Source organism: Bufo gargarizans, chromosome 3 (genome assembly GCF_014858855.1).
Source record: "Bufo gargarizans isolate SCDJY-AF-19 chromosome 3, ASM1485885v1, whole genome shotgun sequence".
NCBI classification, from domain to species: domain Eukaryota; kingdom Metazoa; phylum Chordata; class Amphibia; order Anura; family Bufonidae; genus Bufo; species Bufo gargarizans.
Genome location: NC_058082.1, coordinates 451,341,374 through 451,363,861, shown reverse-complemented (window position 1 = coordinate 451,363,861; position 22,488 = coordinate 451,341,374). Strand labels below are relative to the sequence as shown.

General features: G+C 42.9%; 1 protein-coding gene across 1 annotated transcript in view; it reads left to right on the top strand.

Moving 5' to 3' along the window:
* Positions 1-15,895: 15,895 nt before the first annotated feature.
* DPT (dermatopontin) overlaps positions 15,896-22,488 on the top strand; it is a 94,958-nt gene continuing 88,365 nt past the window's right edge. Inside the window, exon 1 of the mRNA XM_044283562.1 lies at positions 15,896-16,223. Within this exon, the coding sequence (XP_044139497.1) occupies positions 15,931-16,223 (293 nt within the window). The 5' untranslated portion in view covers positions 15,896-15,930. The remainder of the gene's footprint in view (positions 16,224-22,488) is intronic.

Genomic DNA, 22,488 nt, shown 5'->3' with positions numbered 1-22,488 from the left:
TAAGAGAACTATAATCTCACCATAAGCAGGTTAGGCCTGTCTCACACTGTCGGCAGTAGTTCCAACAAGCTGCTCCGGCAGAGCACGGCCTGCCGGAGCTCTCTGGGTACGATGGGGCCTGTGGGCACTCTGATAACATCTGGCAGGCTGTTCTCTGCTGGAACAGTTTTCTGGAACTACTGCCGGCAGTGTAAAACAGGTGAAAATGAGTGGGCAATACATGGAGGGGAGAGAACTAAAACTCCCAGCATGTCCAGGCTGGTATTATGGACAGGGCCGGTTTTAGACAAAATTTGCCCCTGTGAAAAATCTAAAGAGGGGGCCCACATCTTGTAATAATGTGCTAAAATCACAGTCCAACGTCCGACACCCCGGCCGATCAGCAGCAGAGCAGGAAGAGAGAAGGGATACAGCACGTGCACACAGCGCACGCCGTCTCCTCAAACAGCTGATCGTTGGGGGTGCCGGGTGTCTGACCCCGCCGATCTAATATTGATGACCTATCCTAAGGCCCCATAGCAGCTGCATAGTTCGCCTCTATTAGAGGCATGCCACTGGTGCACACTCATGCATGCTGTTCCATCAGCAGGACCAGGCTGTCAAAATGACAAGCAAAACTTTGGGGGTCATTTAGTAAGACCTGACGCCAGTCTTAATAAGGCCCTGCACTGGTGGAGGATCCGCCGAAGTTATGTAGAGACGCCGGCCTCTAACATAACTTCGGCGGATCCAACGCCGCTTCTAAATGTAAGATAGCTTCCTAACTGTCTTAAAAATTTAGATCATTTTCTACTCCTAAACCAGGCGTCGAAAATGGTAAATGAGACGGGCTTGCCAGGCCATCCCCGCCTGCGCCTCGCCCACTTTTTTAGATCTGGCGTGAGATGGGGAGAAGTCGCAGATTGGACGTTTGCGCTGCAATCTGCGCCAGAAATACTCTTAATTTAGGTGTATTTCTGTTTAATAAATGGCCCCCTTTGTATTTTGATAGGGAGCTGAAATAATCAAACCCTGAAAACAGCGCCCATATTAAGCAGTTTTCCCAAATGCTAGGGAACCCTGTGAGATCATTGATGACATCACAGAGATTCTCTGGGGCTTAGAGGATGCAAGCTGCGTTTTTTCTGCATGTCTGCTCTAACCAGACCACTAATAACTGATCTATGGGTTCTTACCATTTGATCACTCTTAGGGATCATGCACACAACTGTTGCCTGTTTTGCAGTCCGCAAATTGTGGATCTGCAAAACTTGGATGCTGGCCGTGTGCATTTTGCAGAACGGAGCAGCCGACCCCAATAGAACAGTCCTATCCTTGTCCATAATGTGGACAAGAATAGGATATGTTCTATAATTTTGCGGACAGCTGTGCTGTCATCATCTTTTAGGCCCCATTGAACTGAATGGGTCCGCATCTGACCTGAAAAAAATGCGTATTGAATGCAAACCCAAACCATGGTCATGTGCCTGAGCCCTTATTAGACACAGATATAATAAGGATGAGCGTATCCATTCTAAACAAACTGGATTTGTTACGAACTTCACAAAAATTAATCCACCAAACGAATCCATAGCTTTTTGGATTCGCTTTGCATGAATCACGTAAGAATGGCACCCAACACCATTTTACTGTTAATTTTGGAGAGGAAAAAGCATGAGGGAGGACGAAGACAGAGGCTCACATGATACTGGGAGCGAGTTGGCGACAGGAGGCTCGTCATACTGTGCTTAAAGGAATATTCCAGTTGGTTAAAGTTATCCCCTATGCACAGGATAGGGAATAACTATCAGATTGTTGGGGGTTCTATCACTAGGACCAAGGGCGTAGCTAGAACTGACTGGGTCCCACAGCAAATTTTTGTACAGGCACTCACCACATACAGTATGTGGTGAGTGCGTGTATGAGTGTGTCCATTTACGTGATGAGTGCATGTAAGTGTGCATCCATGTATGTGGTGAGTGTGTGTATGAGTGTGTCCATGTACAGTACAGACCAAAAGTATTAGCATGAGCAGCAATTTTCTCCATATTGTGTCCAATAATAATAATGCCCCCACAGCACCCTTAGTAGTAATAATGCCACCATAGTGTTCTCCCTGTGCTCCCTGAAATTTGATGTCCTATGTTATTCCAATATATATATATATATATATATATATATATATAGTATATATGCCCCTGTAGTGCCAGTATATATATAATGACTCCCCTGTAGTGCCACTATATATAATCCCCCCCCTGTAGTGCCAGTATATATAATGCCCCCTCTGTAGTGTCACTATATATATATATATATATATATATATATATATAATGCCTTCCTGTAGTGCCAGTAGATAATGCTTCCCTTGTAGTTCCAGTATATAATGCTTCTTTAGTACCAGCCAGTATATAATACCCCTGTAGTGCCAGTATATGTATATTATCCCCCTGTGGTACCAATAGAGCCCGTTGTTCCAGCCCTGAGTGACTAAGTCCAAAGACTTTCTGAATCACAAGGTGTGCAGGCACTCGGGGAGCAAAACAACACCAAACTATGCTTTAATTTATAAAATTCTGGATGTCTATATCTACCACTAGGGGGAGTTTAAGAGCTCGATAAATTCAATGGGAGCAGTATAAACCAGAGACTGCCAAAGAAGAGTCCCGCTTATTGGTTGGCTCCTAATGCCCCAATCCACCAGAAGACAGTTTTCTTCTTTGGAAAGCCTGCGGTGGCAGGGCAGGGAGAGCAGTAGCTCATCAATAAGTTGGATTCTTCTCAGGCAGCACGTGACTTTTCATCAGCTAATGCTACTAAGCATTATACAATAAGATCTCAGAAAGCACTTTACAGCCACAGATAAGTGACAAACTACTGAAATCAGCATGTCTGTCACTACTTTGTGGTGTGTTCAGTCTCTGTGAAGGAACACTCTAAGTATATTTAAGAACATATTATGAAGTCAATCAGCAGATCATTTTGGACCAGTTTAGATAAAAAGACTACATGAAAGGTATATGAATGAATATTTTACATGGATATTCTGATATGCTCACGCTAACAATCCTGAACATAAAGAGATAGTCATGGTTAGACATTTTTATGTTTAAAAATGCTTTTAGTTGATTTTTTTTATAATCTTGTATTTATTCCCAGATTGTTTAATCATTTATTTCCAAAAATCAGTTTATCTCTATTTGTACATGGCACAGGCCGTAAAATGTGGTGTTTTACATTCAGATTTGCTTTGTCAGTTAAGTAATTTGATTCTAATATTCAGATGATTTATGATTTACAATACATTGGTTTCGCACACAAGTAATATGGTCACATTTTAATATTGTATTTCAGCTCTACAACCCAGACTCTCCACAAATCTATAGGTCACCACAGAACCATTGAGTGATGTAACCTCTACTTAGTGGAATCATGGTAGGTCTGGACCCTACAATAGCTGTCTGAAACTGGCCTAACATTCAGAGGTGTAACTTGAAGCTCCTGGACCCCATCAGACATTTTTAATACTGATGTCTTCTAATTGCCCCCTGTCATTAGTCCCGTTAGGCATCAGGCCTGGTATAACTGCTACCTCCAAATCTCTCTCCCCTCCCCCCCCCCCCCCCCCGAATATCTACATATTTTACCTTTTCATTTACTGAGCGTGCCTCATCCGTCCATGGTAAAGCCTGGAGATGGGACTGCTGACATTAAAAGGTGCCATAGGTGCTTCTACACACTTGTGGAAGACAATTCTGGTCACAAAGAAATGAAAACCTGATACGTGTTCATAGGCAATGGCATTACTTAACTAACAGTACATACAAAGCAGTTAGAAGCAGGTCTACAGGAAGTTTTCTTTACTGGAGTTTTAAGCTTTCCTCTTCTTTTTAGCACCTAATGTACTTTCCTCATCAAAGTTCCCCTAAGTAATGTCCAGCATTTGCATTAAAAGATTGAAGGGCATCTGTCAGCAGATTTGTACCTATGACACTGACTGACCTGTTACATGTGCACTTTCCACCTGTTACACGTGCACCTGATTCCATGTTCATATGTGCCTGCATGGCTGAGAAAAATGAACTTTTTTATAAATGCAAATGAGCCTCTAGGAGCAATGGCCGTTACTCTTAGAAGCTCAGCTCTCTCTGCAACTGCCACGCCCTCTGCACTTTGATTTAAATGGCTAGGCAATGTAAACTTGATCACACCTAGCCCTAACGTCCCATAAAGTCTAGTGCTTTGCCGTGCGCTTCATTATCTGGCACAGTAATAATAATATTAATACTAATAATCTTTATTTATATAGCGCCATCGTATTTGTAATTGCATGTAATTAAAAATTTAGCATAGCCACTGAGTTGTTCAATAAAATATATCTGTATAGCACCACCTGCTGTTTTTTTTTTTCTTGTTTCTTTGTCCTGCTCACTGAGAAGGCCGCACATGCTCAGATTTATCCTTCAACTGCCTCCAGAGCTGTGATAGGTAGAGCATGGACACGCCCCCCTTTAGCTGCAGCAGAAAAGACACTCCCCTTGAACTGTCAGCTTGATATAAATCTAGAAGAGCAATGAATGGGGAGATCTCTGGATCCATGTGAGGTACAGGGCTGGCTCTAGCTTTGAGTCATGTACTATATGATTTTCATATTTTACATTAGTCATGGGATAACTTCTGTAAGACATCACAAAATTACAGGGTAATATAAAACTAAAACATTGGGAGTAAGGGCTCTGCTCACAAGAGATTATAATCTTTGAGGGAATGAGGGTGATACAAAAAAATAAAGTGGATTGTTTTACAACGTGGTCCAGCCACCTGTGTACTAAATAGACTTGTGCAGGCTGAGCTGCATGAGCTAGTGCATTAGGTGTGGGGGTTTAGTTCAGAATAAGGGTTTCTGAGAGGGGGGTGGGGTTAGTTTACTGAACATGATAAGCCTGCCTGAAAAGATGTGTTTTTAAGGCACATTTGAAGCTAAAGAAGTTAATTACCCTGATTGTCCGGGGAAGCGTTTTCCAAACCAAAGGTGCAGCTCAAGAAAAGTCTTGAAAACAGGAGTGAGAGGTTCGAATTATGGAGAATGTTAGTCTTAGATCATTGGCAGAATGGAGAGCATGAGTGGGGTGGTAGACAGAGACAAGGGAGGATATGTATGGAGGTGCAGCACTGTGGAGAGCTTTGTGGGTGAGACGTTTGAATTGGTGGATGGGCAACCAGTGATGTGACTTTAGACTGGAGGCATTGGTTTAGTGGGTGGATAGAAAGATGAGCCTGGCTGCTGCATTTAAAACAGTTTAGTGAGGGAAGACGTTTATTAGTAATGAGTTGCAGTAGTCAAGATGAGAATGAATCAAAGCAGCAACAAGAGTTTTGGCCTTTCGCAAAGTGAAAAAAGGGTAGATTATGGAGATGTTCTTAAAGTACAGAAGACGACAAAAGCATGAAAGTGATTGAATATGTGGAACAAAGGAAAGCTCTGAGTCAAACATAAACCCAAGACAGCGGGCGCACTGCCAATGAGGTATGATAGTACTAAAGACCAAAATTGAAATATCACGTTTTGGTGGTTAAGTAGATTGAGTGAAGACAAGAAGTTCAGTTCTTGAGGCGTTCAATTTCAGATAGAGAGAGAGGACATACTGTTAGAGAAAGTTGCCAGACAATCACTGATATTTTGTAGTAAAGCAAGTGTGATGTCAAGGGATGAGATGTATAGTTGGGTGTCGTCAGCATAGAGACGGTACTGTACACCAAATCTACTGATAGTCTGTCTGATAGGGGCTGTGTAAAGAGAGAAGAGGACCTAGAACTGAATCCTGAGGAACCCCAACATCAAGAGGATGAGGAAAAGAAGTAGTACCAGCGAATGATACACTAAAGGAGCTGCCAGAAAAATAGGAAGAGAACCAGGAGAGAGCACTGTCCTTAAGGCTAATTGAGTGGAGCATGGAGAGGAGGAGTTTGTGGTCTACCGTATCAAATGCTGCAGGGAGATTCAAAAGAATTAGTAGAGAATAGTTGCCATTCTTTTTTGCTGTCAGGAGATTGTTAGACATTTTAGTAAGGGCAGTTTCTGTAGAGGAGGCGAAAGACAGATTGTAAAGGATCAAGAAGAGAGTTTGCATAAAGATAGTACAGGAAAGAGGTTTGCAGTACAGAAGAGAACTGCCAGCAATTAAGTGCAACAGCTCAGAAAGTTTCTTAGCTACAAATCTGTAGATAGATTACTTTAAATACTTCATGGTAATGCGTTTGCAATACTTATCCATGAGACTGCAGGTTTAGCATGGTAAGTATAGATTGTTGTCAAAGTAGCAGGGATTATTAGATGAATTATGTAAACAGTAAACTTGGCATCCACTTCATATTCATGTGGTAACCGGCATGAGGGAAACTTCAGGAGACTACTTCAGAAAAACAAAGTGAAATGTTTGTGTCATTTCTATATAGAACCATATGTACTGTACCAGTGCCGTACCAGAGGATTATCAATGGTCAGCCTCCTGTCATTGCTGTTGTTTGTTGTCACCGACAGTTGCTTTACTTGTTTTGTCAAATTTGAACAGCCTCCTTCCATATCCTTGCTAGGGCCTATAGGGTAAAACAGGGGGTTTAGGATTTGCTACAAAATACCTCAAACCTCAGCAGGTCTCACTCTGACCCGTTTGGCAACCATGTAATACTTTAGTGGGTACTTAGTAGGAAAAAACTTAAAGAGTTATCAAAAGGGTGAGATAGACCTGGTCCCGGCCATTCGGTTTGGTGTCTAATACTCCTGGGATAGCTATTCCTCTCTCTGCCATGCTGAAATAAACATCCAGTGTGGCAGTTGTCATGATGCCATGGGAGCAGGTCACCGCTGTGGCCTGTGATTGTTTATTTACTGTGTCAGGGAGAGGAAGAGCCCACCCAGGAGCATTAGAAATCGGTCTCAGTGACGGGAACCAGGTACGTACGACCTCCTCCACTGGTTGGCCAGGTTGATCTGGAGAAATGAACTTTATAGTTAACTATGTATTTCATCCTTCATACAACAATTTCATTATGCTGACAAAATATGTGAATTAATTAAAATTGCTCTTTTGCTAAATTTGTACATCAATGTCCTGTGCAGTTGTATAAATGAACATATGGTTGGACATTTAGTTAAAGGGCTTAACAATTGTGTAATTGCATATGATAACATTTTTTATTAGTTATTCAATAAAATCTATCTGTATAGCCCCACCCGCTGTTTGTTCTTATTTCTCTATCCTTTTGAGTAACATTTCTGAAATGGTCACACATGCTTCAACTGCCACCAGCCCTATCTACTGTTTGAAGCTGTGTCCATTCCATTCATATGACCGTATATTTGAGTCCGCATCAGTTCTGCAACTTTGCGTAATGGATCCGGACCCATTCACTTCAATGCGGCCGCAAAAGATTTTGTGTGCTGTCCGCATCCATACCTCCGTTCCATGGCCCCGCACAACAGATTGCAGATTGAACAATTGCGGACAAGAATAGGCATTTGTGTCATAGGGCTGGCCTTTCCATTCCGCAAAATGCGGGACGCACATTGACGGTATTTGTGTTTTGTGGATCTGCAATTTACAGACAACAAAAATTGAGACGGTCGTCTGAATGAGCCCTTACAAGGAGAAAGCTGCAGCAGAAATGACGCGCCCATGAGCTGCCAGCCTGAAGAAAATCTAGCAGAGCAATTGGGAGATCTCTGGATCCATGTGAGGTACAGGGCTGGTTCTGGCTTCATTAGAAAGTGATTGTCATGTACTATATGATGTATAATTTTCTTCTTTTTTTTTACATGAATCATTGAATAACCCCTTATAAAAAAAAAGCCTTATACATAATTCTTGTGTATAGTACAAAGAACCAAAAACTCTTTAGTGGCTGGATTAAATGAGTTGTCCAGACTTTACTAAGTGATGCCTGTCCTCAGTATAAGCCATCACTAGCCATCCAACACCCCGAAGCCCCACCAATCAGCTGTTTGAGTGTAAATTGCCAGAAGTCGATGCCAGAAGAACACAGTACCGTCACCCTTGTAATGGAGGGAGCTCATTACTACAATGCTGCTCCTTTTAAGCAGGGACCAGAGCTATAATGATCAGCTAGTGATGGCCTATCCTGGACAACCCCTTTAATATCTGGCATCATTTTACACAATACACAAATTTATATGTGGATTTTGATGTGTAATTGGATGTGTATATGTCACTGAATTTCACACTTTCACAGATTGCAAAGGATGAAATCGGCAGAAGGGTTAAAGGTTATTTTCACCCCGGCAGCATCCCTGAGGCTATCATCGGAGCATCTCATGTTCCGATGCGCTCCCTTGCCCTGCGCTAGATCGCGCAGGGCAAGGACTCTTTTGTTTGTCTTTTGTTTATCACATTTTACTGGCTAGGGAAGCGCTAAAGCCCGCCCATCAGTGCCGGTGACATCACCGGGCTTCCTGGCATCCCCATGGAGAGCCCCGGTACGTCACTGGAACTCCTAAAAATGCCTTTGCCCTGCGCGATTTAGCAGGGCAGGGCAAAGGAGAGCATCGGAGCATGAACTGCTCAGATGCTCAAGTCAGGGGGGCTGCCGGGGTGAAAATGGAGGTATGACAGGTTCAGCTCTGAACCCGAATAATCCCTTTAAATAATATATTTGGAATACTTTTGTTGGTTCTTTCATAAAACCATACATATATAGAACAAGCCTTGCATATACAGTATATGTTTGGGGGAGTCAGGAGAGGAAGCTGTTGGCCAAGCATTAAAATGATGAAAAAGGTAAAGTATAAGGGTGTAGACGTGGCGAGTTTTTACATACAGGAGAATGACAATAAAGAAGAGGATGATTCATTGCTGCCACTGTGGTCAGATTAGACCGCATTTTTCTCTGTTTAATTTTCCAATGAATATTTTTATCCGCACTGTTACATCGTTGCATTCATCAGCTGTTCTTGTGGTTAGGTAACCGTTATGTGCCATAAGATAGCAGTTCCATAAGCAGCTTACACAGACTGCATTTAAAGGGGTTTTCCAGGCTTTTACTATGAGGATAGGTCATCAATATTAGAAGCCTTGAAAACCCCTTTAATAATGTTGCATAAAACACAATTACAATACAGAGGGACACCTCCCCTAAAGGTCACCTCTTTGAGAAATTCACTTCTGAACCACATCATACTATTATGGATTTTCAATTCCCTTATATCTTATGCATATTGTTATTGAGAGGACCACCTCTCTAAATAAGTCATCAGTATCTGATTGGTGGGGCTGACTCCTGGCATCCTCACTAGTCAGGTGTTGAACTCTTTGGCGAGTCCTGTGGCCTCTTCCTCTTCCACGTTCATCGCTCATATGGCTTTGTGCAGCTTAGTCCCATGAGATAATAAGTCGTACCACTTAATTAATCTAAAATAATAGACACACAACATTTTGGGTGGAAAATAATAGGCAACAGCCTTTATTAGTTAACATTTACCGATTAAATCATCAAGTAACTTTAAAGGGGCTATCTAGGAATGGATAATAATGAACTATCCTCAGCTCTCCAAGTATAGCTCCGTACATCTTATAGTGGTTGTGCTTGGTATTGCAGTTTAGCCCTATTCACTTCAATGGGCCTGACTTGCAACTAGGCTATGTGACCAATGTTTAGTGATGTCACATGGCCTAGGAAGAGGTTGTGGTGCTCAAGGAGCACTAGTCTCTTCTAATAGCTGATCAGATTTGCCCAGAGATGAGACTGACTCCTTTGATGGGAAAATTCCTGACAAAACTGTAACGTTATCCACATAGGATGACTATAACCCCACGTGGATTCCTTATAGTCTGCGATCCTGCAATTCAAGTAAATGGTATTCAGCTGCAATAACAAGCACAGCCACAATACTGTGCAGGAGCATTGCTAGGGTCTCAAAGGATCCGGGGCCCAAACCCCAATGCATATTGCCCAATTATCTAAATTCACCCTCTCCCCGCATTTTACTGTACTTGCTATGCAGCAGCACATACCTTTCACATCCAGTGCCTCCAAGTTGACGACTCCTCTGATGTAGATCTTTTCTGTCTTCATCTTCTCCATTCGGTCCAGACAACTTCAGCAGAGCCTTGTATCTGCAGAGCGTGACACACAGACATCTCAGCTTCCTCACTTTTCTATGATCATCCCCCAACCTGGAGTCCCAGGTGAAATCCTGCTGCTCGATGTGCTCCCAAATACCCCCAAATACTATCCTGAACAGAAATTTGTGCCATACAGATAGTCCCCCCCCCCCCCATAGTAATAGTGCTCCTCAAAATCCCACCAATAGTAATTCCCTTCTAAAATTCCCCTATTAGTAATACTGCCCCTACAGTGCCCCCAATGGTGATAATGCTCCCCAAGAGTGCCTCCCTTTGTAGAAGGGCCCTCTAGTGTTAATAATGCCCTCACAGAGCCCCCAGTAGAAATAAGGCCCCCCTCTATTGCTCCCTGAGTGGTAATAAAGCTCTTTATAGACCCCTCAGTAGTAATAAGGCCCCCCATAGTGCTCTTAGTAGAAATAAGGTGGATCTATAAGTCACTCCTATAGAGGAGTATTTATAATGCCCCCTGCAGTGCCCCTTGTAATTATATTCCTCCCTTTAGTGCCCTCAGAAATTATAATTCCTTAGCCCCTCCACCATACAGTCCCATGTAAATAACATTATTTCCCTCCTTCTGCCATAGAGTCCCATGTAAATAACATCACACTATCTCTCCTGCCCCCTCCAAAATACAGTCACATGTAAATAAAATCACCCCCTCCCCAGCTGCCAATGTAATGACCCAGAGTGCCATTACCACTCTGCACCCCGCTACTGTCTTCTATGGGCTAACACAGTGTCATCTTATGCATTTATTTCAGTCCACTACAATGTGCATTGCTATTTCTATGCAACTGTTATTGTTCATATAATGTACCTGGTTCACCAGAAGGTGGCAGCAAACATGGCAGAGCTACATTTGCAGAGGATGTAACCTTCTTTCCATTCTCTTCTCTCCCTTTAAGGAGGAGTTTAGTTAGAATTCAGTGGAGAGTACTCCCTGCTTGGAGAAGGAAGCAGGTCCACGTCCCTGCTGGATGTGTCCTGCCTAAGCCAGCTAGAGCACCATCAGCTCTGCTGGACACAGAGGCCAAAGCCTGAAGCCTCTGAAGCCAGGAGGTATAGATTCCCTGGTATTAATCTAGAGACAGACTACAGAGAGAAGTTGAAGCATAAAGAAAGAAGCAAAGTTATACAGCTACCTTGTTAGCACAGCAGAGCCAGAGAGCAACAGATGTATTAAAGTTGAGTTTGTTTGTCTGCCAGAGTTAATGCCTGCTGGGAACCAAAACAAAGCCTAAAACTTTTGGAGAAACGTTTATTCAAGTAAAGCTGTTATTGAACTTCATCACAAGGTCTGGACTCAATTTATTTCTCCATCCTCTAATTCAACTACCCTCTATTTCTCTGCTTCGGACGACAACACCTGGGGTTCCAGCGTGTTCAGGTAGGAGCACCGTGACACGGGCACAAAATATTAAGGGATATTATAGGCCACCCTATACTACTCAGCCATTCCTACACCTGGGTACCAACACAATTTCTTAAAGCGACTCTGTCCCATTGTTGCTTCATTGCAACTGGCGTCACCAAACACTTATCTCATCTTAAAAGGGACCCCTTGTCGCTGCCGTGCATCACACCTTCAACATACAGTCCTATGTAAATAACATCACCCCCTTCCCTCCACAGCCACCTCCAAAATGCAATCCCATGTAACTATGATCCCCTTAATATTCAGTCCCATGTAAATAACATCACTTCCTCCCCCAGTCACCTTCAACATATAGTCCCATGTAAATAATATCACCCCCTTCCCAGCCACCTCCAACATGCATTCCTATGTAAATAACATTACCACCTCAACATTCAGTCCCATGTAAAGAATATCCCTCCCTCCCACAGCTGCCTTCAACATACAGTCCCATGTAAATAACATCACTCCACCCCACTCCAACATACACTCACCTAAAGAATTATTAGGAACACCTGTTCTATTTCTCATTAATGCGATTATCTAGTCAACCAATCACATGGCAGTTGCTTCAATGCATGTAGGGTTGTGGTCCTGGTCAAGACAATCTCCTGAACTCCGAACTGAATGTCAGAATGGGAAAGAAAGGTAATTTAAGCAATTATGAGCGTGGCATGGTTGTTGGTGACAGACAGGCCGGTCTGAGTATTTCACAATCTGCTCAGTTACTGGGATTTTCACGCACAACCCTTTCTAGGGTTTACAAAGAATGGTGTGAAAAGGGAAAAACATCTAGTATGCGTCAGTCCTGTGGGCGAAAATGTCTTGTTGATGCTAGAGGTCAGAGGAGAATGGGCCGACTGATTCAAGCTGATAGAAGAGCAACGTTGACTGAAATAACCACTCGTTACAACCAAGGTATGCAGTAAAGCATTTGTGAAGCCACAACACACACAATCTTGAGGCGGATGGGCTACAACAGCAGAAGACCCCACCGGGTACCACTCATCTCCACTACAAATAGGAAAAAGAGGCTACAATTTGCACGAGCTCACCAAAATTGGACTGTTGAAGACTGGAAAAATGTTGCCTGGTCTGATGAGTCTCGATTTATGTTGAGACATTCAAATGGTAGAGTCCAAATTTGGCGTAAACAGAATGAGAACATGTATCCATCATGCCTTGTTACCACTGTGCAGGCTGGTGGTGGTGGTCGTGGTGTAATGGTGTGGGGGATGTTTTCTGGGCACACTTTAGGCCCCTTAGTGCCAATTGGCCATCGTTTAAATGCCACGGGCTACCTGAGCAGTTCTGAAGGCAAAAGGGGGTCCAACACTGTATTAGTATGGTGTTCCTAATAATTCTTTAGGTGAGTCTACAGTCCTATGTAAATAACATCCCTCCCTTCAGCCCTAACATACAGTCGTAGTTAAATAACCATAACTCCCAGCATTACTCTGCCTCTCACTCTGATAATCTATCCCTTCACTTACCTCTGACACACACCTTACCACAGCCTCCCCAGGACTTCTCCTCTTCACTGCTGAGCGCCATCCTTTCCTGCACTTCATCGCTGGTCCTTCTTAACTCACACACCCGTGATGTCATCACAGGTCCTTCAGCTCTTTCAGTGCATTAGATTCAATTGGATTTAAATAGAGTCCGCTGTAATAACCAGGACCCCTTCAAATAGCACATCAGTGATGGTGTTAGCAGTCAGACTCCCACTGATCAGAAACTAATGAACTCTAGATCATCAATTTATTAAGTCCTAGAAAACCCAAGTTTTAGACCGACCAATCAACCTATTTGTGGACCATAGTAAGCATAAAGGGCCCTTTTATTTGTCTCAAACAGTCGATCTTTTAACTACACTTCCCACTCAGACCATAGGATTACCTTAAGAACACTGATGTGACCTTCATTATAACTTCTATTTATTGGTAGATCATTTCTTATAATGTACATCCCTTGAGATATCTCTACCAATTTGCTTTAGATAGTGTGTGTGCCTATGTGAAATTGTAGTACGTAAGTACTGTAATTTCTAGTGACAGAGTACTGAAATAAAATAAGATTTTCTTATGATACACAGTCTTTCTGATGTGATGCTTAAAAGTCTAGCCGAGCCTGAATGTAATGCATAGCAATATACTAACAATTTTCACTGCATTACACGCTAGTACAGGGAAATGGCTTCAGGGCAAATATAAGAAACAGAGTAATAGGCTGTAATATGGGATTGAATACAGATTGCTGAGTTGGCAGGAGTTACTGCAGCTTACATCAACCAGATATATGGAACTGCTATGTCTTTTGATCTTTAGTCCCTTTGGGTTGTGCATGGATAAAACTTTGAAAACAGAACAAGGCAAAAGTATGAACATGGTTGTGTGTAAGAGGGATGTTTTTTTCCAGGAAATTCCAGGAGCAAATGTCAGAGCTTTGATATATTCCCAACTCAATAAATTAGCATTTTTATGTGTTTTTTATTGTTTTTGTACAGTATTTTTTTTTTCAAATTAGGCAATAATTACATTACAGTAATACAAGAAAGCAAGAACATAGGAAAAATCGCTCAGCCACCAATGCTAGGAGGGGAAGGAAAGTGTAGAAAAACTTTTTTTTTAAATCACCGTTTTTTCAGAAGTTACCAGTTGTAAAGTAAAGGGGTGACCTGCCTCAGCCAGTGATTGGCTGAATAGGCATTTCCTGTATGTTAAGTATGGCCAGGGACCAAACAACAGCAGGGACCGGAGCAGCACTGGAACTGCAGTAAAGGGAGATTGGTGGGTAACACTTTTTAACCAATTGTGGTCCTCTTTGTAATTATCCACCTAGACAATCCCTTTAACTATTTTTTAAGATGAGGAGTCTTTTGTGAAATAAGGCTTTTCCAACTCATCTATAAATCAATGGGAGGGAAATAAAACTCTTCATATCCCCAAAGATACATATGACTGGATTCTGCGGGATTATACAAGTTTCAGAACAATAAATCACTCTTTCCAATACGTCCTAATCTTAAAGGGTTTGTCCATGACCAATGTAAAAAAATGATTTATGGTACATGTCAGCCTCTTTCTAACAAAGCCAGAACCAGCACTTTACCTCACATGGATCCAGAGATCTCCCCATTCATTGTTCTGCTAGATTTATATCGAGCTGACAGCTCAATGGGAGTGTCCTTTTTGCTACAGCTCAGGAGGCGTGTCCATGCTCTCCCTATCACAGCTCAGGAGGCGTGTCCATGCTCTACCTATTACAGCTCAGGGGGCGTGTCCATGCTCTACCTATTACAGCTCAGGAGACAACAGCCTGCTGGAAACATTCACTGGAGATGTGAACGCTAGTTTCACAACTCTAGAGTGAATTCCAGAAGGCTGTTCGGGCAGATAATGCTGGGAATTGGCCGGACACAAACCGCCACAAGCCTCAGTTTGTGTCCAGCCGATTCTCTGCATCTTCTGCCAGATCTCTGCCAGACCCCATTATACTTAATGAGGACAGTGGACAATCTGTCTGCCTCTAGCAGTTCCGAATGCGGGGAATTCAGGCATCAGTTGCAATAAAATAACTGACCATCTGTTTTTTGAGCATCAGTTATGATCAGTTTGTGTCAGTTCCACCAGATACAAGGAGAAAAAGTTCTCCAGTCAAAAATAGCGGATTTCTGATGGAAGTGACCAAACAGATACAAACTGATCATAACGGATCTGTAGTTTTTTTATTTCCTGGTCTTCTGATGAGTCAGAAGAACAGAAAACTGATGTGAACTTGGCCTAAAAATGGTACAAAAATGCAAAAAGTTGCAAATTTTCATGCAAATCATCCCAAAAACTATCAAATGGACTTTTTAAGTGAGAATTCTGGAGTGCAGGGCATGATAACTTGCATGTATGGGGAGGAACAGCTGTCAGCTAAGCAAGCAGCTATTGTAAATGTATAGACAGCTTGCTTCTGCTGGTAACACAATTCAAAGAATTAGTCCTCAGGGAACCATTTGTGCAATCTTTCTCTGAATACCAAAAACATTACAGATATATTATGAGAAGGCATGCAACAGTATCACTTGGATATGATAAAGAGATATCTTTATTCTTGTAAAATAAATACCTCCTTCATATGGTACTGAATCCATTCAATGAAAATCAGATGTGTGCAAATGATCAAACCGTTTGCTTCTACAGTACATCTTAATGTAGGACTATAATAGGTTTCCACCTTAAAAACCTAACTCCCAGTTACATTTTTTTCCATTTTTTTCTTCTGTTAAACTATGACACACTGCACTTGGCTCCAGGCATCAACATCTGGAAACCAGATGTTCTTTTGGATAAAAAACAGCAACATCATAAAGTGAGACCCATAGTCTGTGTCAGGCTCATAGACAACATGACACGGTTACTGCTTGGTGTACTGCTACAGTTGCTGGTTGCAGCCTGGGCACAATATGATTACTACTCTCAACATGACTACACAGATGAAGATCAGTGGGTTAACCTCTTTAGGCAAGGTTTCAATTTCCAGTGCCCTCATGGACAGGTAGTGGTTGCCATAAGAAGCACATTTAGCAAAAAAGATGGATCAGACAGAAGATGGAATTACGGTTGCATGCCAACCCCTCATGAATTTGGAGAACCTACAGAATGTTGGTGGGAAGATATCAACAGAGCTGGACTGGAATGGTAAGAAATGATCACACAGTAGTCTCATTGTCTCCCTGTGCACACAATATTCTGTAAGTAGGACTCCTGTTTATTGCTTTAGGTGCAGACGTGATGGTCTCAAGATTTGACTTGATTGTCCAGCCTGTTATTTTTTACATAGCTATTAATAGAGATGAGCGAATCGAATCCCACAAAGTGAAATACGATCCGAATTTCTGGCTAAATTCGATTCGCCTAGAAGTCGAATTTCCTCGTGCTTCGTGTCAGCAAATCGATTTAACCTGAAATAGTATAAAAAACAAAAAAATTCAAACTTACCTCCTCCATTTGCTCGCAACTGGCCCCCAGCCTCCATCTTGCTTAAAGATCTCGGCCAAAATCCTGTGCGGAGTGAGATTACATCATCACGTGATGACGTAATCTCGCGCTGCACAGGATTTCGGCCGAGATTTTTAAGCAAGATGGCGGCGGCTGGCCCCTCGTGAGCAAATGGAGGCGGTAAGTTTGATTTCATTTTTTTTTTATCGTTTATTTTAGACTTAGATGCCGCAATCATGTATGAAGGCGGCATCTGATGGGTAAAATGACGGGGGGGGGCGGCGCTATCGCAGCGCCCTGTCATTGCATCCGCTACTTATAAAAAAAGAATGTTTTGTGAAATTCGGCGAATCAGCTGAATCAAACTTTTAAGAAATTTGCTCATCTCTAATTATTAACGTGGAAGAAAAATATATAAAATTTACACCACAGAATATGGTGCTTATATATGCTGTTGGTTGATGGTATGTGATTTGTACTGTGCCCCTTGACCTTCTTTACTGTGTTATGTATCTTTTAGTCTATTAGCAAATGAGGACTGGAAACTAGACCTGATGATTCATACAAAGTCATTGCTAAGAAAATCCTCTTACAATAATAACAGTGATGCAATGCTTTTCCATTATGAGGGGCCCAGACCCCTGCCCTTAAAACTCTGATGCTACATTTACATGTGGATACAACTTAAAATTCTGGAGTGTTATTTTTATAGTACAGTACACAGAGAGTTCAAGGGAATGTTTCATCAGAAAATGACCTACTGTTTAAATCACATTTCATTATCGTGCAGGCAGAATTACAATGACAAGTAATACCTCTTTATATCGATAACACAGTACACCGTTCGCAATCGGTGATATCACAATTTACCAGCTGCCATCTGCACAGGTCAGAAAATATGCCTAGAACAAGCATCCTGAAACTGCATCCCTCCAGCTGTTGCGAAACTACAACTCCCAGCATGCCCGAACAGCCTACAGGTATCAGCCTACAGCAGGGCATTGTGGGAGTTGTAGTTTTACAACAGCTGGAGGGCCGCAGTTTGAGGATGCCTGGCCTAGACCATTCTCCCATAGAAGTCAAAGGGGTCAGCTTCTGTCCATTGTGCCTACGGCCCATGTAGCTGCACTCAAAAGGCAGGGATTCCAAAAATATATATATATAGATTGTGATGTGGAAAAAGAAGCTCACATATTCTCTTTAATTTCTCTCTACCCAGTAATAATAGATAGGACCAACCAGGGCTGGCTTCTTTCCATGAGTCACATAGCAGCAATATGGTATGGATGCTAGTGTAGTCTTCAGCACTGGGCATCTGGGCACCGCAGCTCTGCGTCCTGCCATTCACTGGTTTAGGCCACAATATCCTGGACTGTCATAGGCCTGATGCACTGATATCATCGCATGAAATGTGCTGCACTCAATACATGGGGTTTGAGCTGCTCCACTCAGTCTAGCAACAGGATTAGGCGAGTAACATGCTTTATTATATTTGGGGTGATAAAGATGGGCACGATCATTGAATGGAGTGCACATAGAGAAAATTGTTATTTGGGAGTGCTATGACTTTGGGGCACAAAGGGAGTATTTTTACTTTGAGGGGTTCAAAGGGAGATTTTTACTATAGAGGGTCTAAATTGTGTATTATTACTGTATGGGGGAACAAAAGAGGGCGTTATTATTATGGGGCACAAACAGGATATCATTCATTTGTCAAGAACAAAAAAGAGAGAATTCTTACTGTTTGGGAGGACAAAGATGGACAACTATTTCTTTGTGGGATGCACAAAAGGGGTGTTTTTAATGTATGGGTGTACAAAGCAGAGTACTATTACTGTGTGCAGAAATGGTAAGCTGTTTCTGTGTATATATATATATAAATAGCGCCAAAGGCTCATGGGCTCTGGTGCAAGAGTTCAGCTTGGGCCCCCCTTTACTCACTGCTTTGTGGAGCCTTTCTGGAGCCTAAGGTAAAAATTGACACGGCACCCCCATGCCAAATTCTCAATCCAACCCTTTCCCTCAGGCCCTTCCATTAAGCTAGACACACACAAGTCAGTTGAATGCGATAACTGTCAGTGAGACGGGATGTTCTGGCCTCTGCTTCTCTGACAGGATCGAACAGCATTAAACTGATTTATAAAGCTGTTTGACCTTGAGAGTCCTGAAATCCACTGAATTACACTGACATAATGCTGTCAGTGTAATAGAATATATTTCAGGACTCTAACAGTTATACAGCATTATAAATCATTATAAGGTTGTGGGATTCTGTCAGAGGAGCGGAGGCCAGAACGGAACCTCTCACTGATACATGCATTCAGCTCACTCGTGTGTGTCTGGCCTTAAAGACATTCTTGGAAGACATTACATATGGCGCTACAAAACATACAGATTAATACAGCACCACATACCCCCTACACCCAGTGACGTCTCCTCTGATGTAGATGTTCTCTTTCCTCATCTTCTCCATTTAGACCAGACCACCATGATGATTTGTTTCAGACATCTCTTGTCTCTGCAGATTTTGACAAACAAACATCTTAGTTTCCTACTTTTTCATCAGTCTTCCACCTTCTCAACACGCCATCATGTGCCCGCTGTGTTCCCCAATACTATACTGCAGAAACAGTCCCCCTGAAAATACTAGTACCACACAGATAGAGTGCACCAGTGCAAAAAATGCCCCTTTACAATGCGTGCTAATGCAAAAAATGCCCCCTTAAAATATGTGCCAGTACAAAAAATGCCCCTTTCAGTGCCCCCAGTAGAGCCAATGTCCCCATAGTGCCCCTCATAATGTATGCCAATACAAGAATATGTCCCCTTATGTGTGCCAGTACAAAATCCCCTATTTAGTGCCCCCATAGTGCCCCACGTCCCAAAGCTCATACCCCGATGGTAGCCCAACAGCATGGTGCAAAATAAAAAAACAATAAACTCAAATACCTACCTGCATTGTCAGCTATGCAGTGCAAGCCTCTTCTGGTCTGTTTAGTGAGCCATAGGTTGCCCGACTCAGGAGGCATTATGAGCAAATGTGACCATGCCACCTGTGCTGGCTTCTGATAGGCTACAGGCACTAGGTCTGAAGTCTATCAGAGGTAACGGCAGTGCAGGGAGACATTGCTCCCAGTGCCTAGCCACAATATCTAACTGTATCGCTGTCCTCAGGATGGCGATGCATAATCGGCGGTGCTCCACTGGCAAGAGGGGCCCTGTGGGTTCCCTTGGCTTAGGGGCCCGGTCGCATTTGTGACCGCTGCAACCCCCATAGCTAAGCTATATATATATATATATATATATATAGCTTTTTTTCTCAGAGAAAAGGTGGTGGAACTCACCCACCCTCCCCTGGCCATGCCCCTAGGACCGCCCCCTAAAACCGCCCCTTTAGAGAACATGGATGCAAGTAAAATTTTTGGGGGCTATAAAAGTCCAGCCCAGCAAAGAAACCCCCCAGATGGGGATGGCACTGTTAATGGGGGATCTGGGGATGGCACTGTTATGGGGTGGAGGATCTGTGGATGGCACTGTTATGGGGGATCTGTGGATGGCCTCCACAGATCCCCCATCCTATAACAGTGCCATCCACAGACCCCTCCCCATCCTATAACAGTGCCATCCACAGACCCCCCATCCTATAACAGTGCCATCCACAGACCCCCCATCCTATAACAGTGCCATCCACAGACCCCCCCCCATCCTATAACAGTGCCATCCACAGACCCCCCCATCCTATAACAGTGCCATCCACAGACCCCCCCATCCTATAACAGTGCCATCCACAGACCCCCCACCCCATAACAGTGCCATCCACAGACCCCCCCATCCTATAACAGTGCCATCCACAGACCCCACCCCATAACAGTGCCATCCACAGACCCCACCCCCCCACCCCATAACAGTGCTATCCACAGACCCCACCCCTTAACAGTCACGTGCCTGCGCCGCCTGTTTCATTCATAAAGTAGGCCGGGCAGGCACGTGACGTCAGTCACGCTGCTGGTCGTCTGCCCGGCCGGCCTGCATTACGATATAACAGTAGCCCTGTGAGTAGGATATATTGAATGTTATACTACAGAGGGGCAGCATGAATCATTATTAATTGAATTACACATTTTATAACTGTACTGGAGCGGCGGGGCCGGAGCACAGTGAACGCACCGGCCCCCAGCTCCTCCTCCCAGTCCCTCCCCGCTGATACATCGCAGCCTGCGATGCTGGAGCATGGCAGGCTGCGATGTCAAAAGGTGGTGGATCGCCATTCCGGTGCATTCCTCCAGAAAAAAAGCCCTGTATATATATATATATATATATATATATATATATATCCAGTACTGTGCAATATTTTTAGGCCGGTGTGGAAAAAATGCTGCAGAATTAGAAGTGTCAATGGTTAATTTTTTATCAATTAACAAAGTGTAAAGTGAATGAACAAAAAAATTTATATTAAATCAATATCCGGTCTGGACCACCCTTTGCCTTCAAAGCAGCATCAATTCTTCTAGATATATTTGCAGACCATATTTGAAGGAGCTCAGCAGGGAGGTTTTTCCAAACATCTTGGAGAACTAACCACAGATCTTCTGTGGATGTAAGCTTGCTCAGATCCTTCTGTCTCTTCATTCCCAGAAGACTCTATGATGTTGAGATCAGGGCTCCGTGGGAGCCATAACATCACGTCCATGACTCCTTGTTCTTTTTTTATGCTGACACCTCTCTGATGATATTCTATCAGGGATACGTATCTGCTTGGATTTCTCAGCTTTGAGGACACTGCTAATCCTGACCAAGTCCACAACTTAGTGCAGCAGATGAAAACCACATCATGTTTACTGCCCTTTGAAATCAAAAGATGTCCAGCAGTGCCATCAGCTCAGAACTGTCAGAAACCAGTGGGATCCAGATACACCCAATTACCATTTGGAGAAGTCTGGCCAGAAGTTGTCTTAATGGAAGAATTGTGCCCAAAAAGCTATACCGTTGATTTGAAAACAATGCCAAGCGACTCAACCATGCATGGAAACATAGGAATCCGGGTGCAGAAAAATGGCGGCAGGTGCTCTGAACTGATGAGTCAAAATTTGAAATATTTGACTGCAACAGAAGGCAGTTTGTTTGCTGAAGGGCTGGAGAGCGGTATATTAATGAGTGTCTGCAGGCAGCAGGAAAGCATGGAGATTTCTTCAAAGTTTGTTGCTGAATTTCAGCAAATGGATTTGCTGATTTGGCCAGGATTAATGTTGTCCTCAGTGCTGAGAAATACGGGCAGATACCTATTCATCATGCAAAACCACAACGGAGGCGTCTGTCTCTAAATTTATTCTGCAGCAGGACAATGACCCCAAACATGCAGCTAATGTCATGAAGAACAATCTTCAGTGTAAAGAAGAACAAGGATTTCCTGGAAGTGATGATATGGACCCCACAGAGCCCTGACATCCAGTGTGTTTCGGATTACATGAAGAGACAGAAGGATATGAGTAAGCCTACGTCCATAGAAAATCTGTGATTAGTTCTCCAAGATGTTTGGAACAACCTCTCTGTCGAGTTTCTTCAAAAACTGTGTGCAAATGTTCCTAGAAGAATTTTGTTTTGGCAAAGAGTGGTCACGCCAAATACTGATTTGATTTACACTTTTGTTTTTGAAAGTATTCTTACTGCGCAGCATTTTTTCAACATGCCTAACATTTTTGCACAGCTCTATTTACTTCAATTAACTGCAAAAAAACAAACAGGCATACAGTATGCTGAGTTTTCTTTCAAACTGCGACATGCCTCCCTGGTGCTTTTGTACCCTTTCTCCGTCATTGACGATAATGGTAGAGGATGTGTGCCAGGAAAACACCATATAAAAACAGCACAGCGTTTGCAGATATTATGTGTGATATTAAAATCAAAATTTGCTATAGAAATATCTCTAGGAAGGATGACTGTGTACAACATCATAGGGACTGTCCTC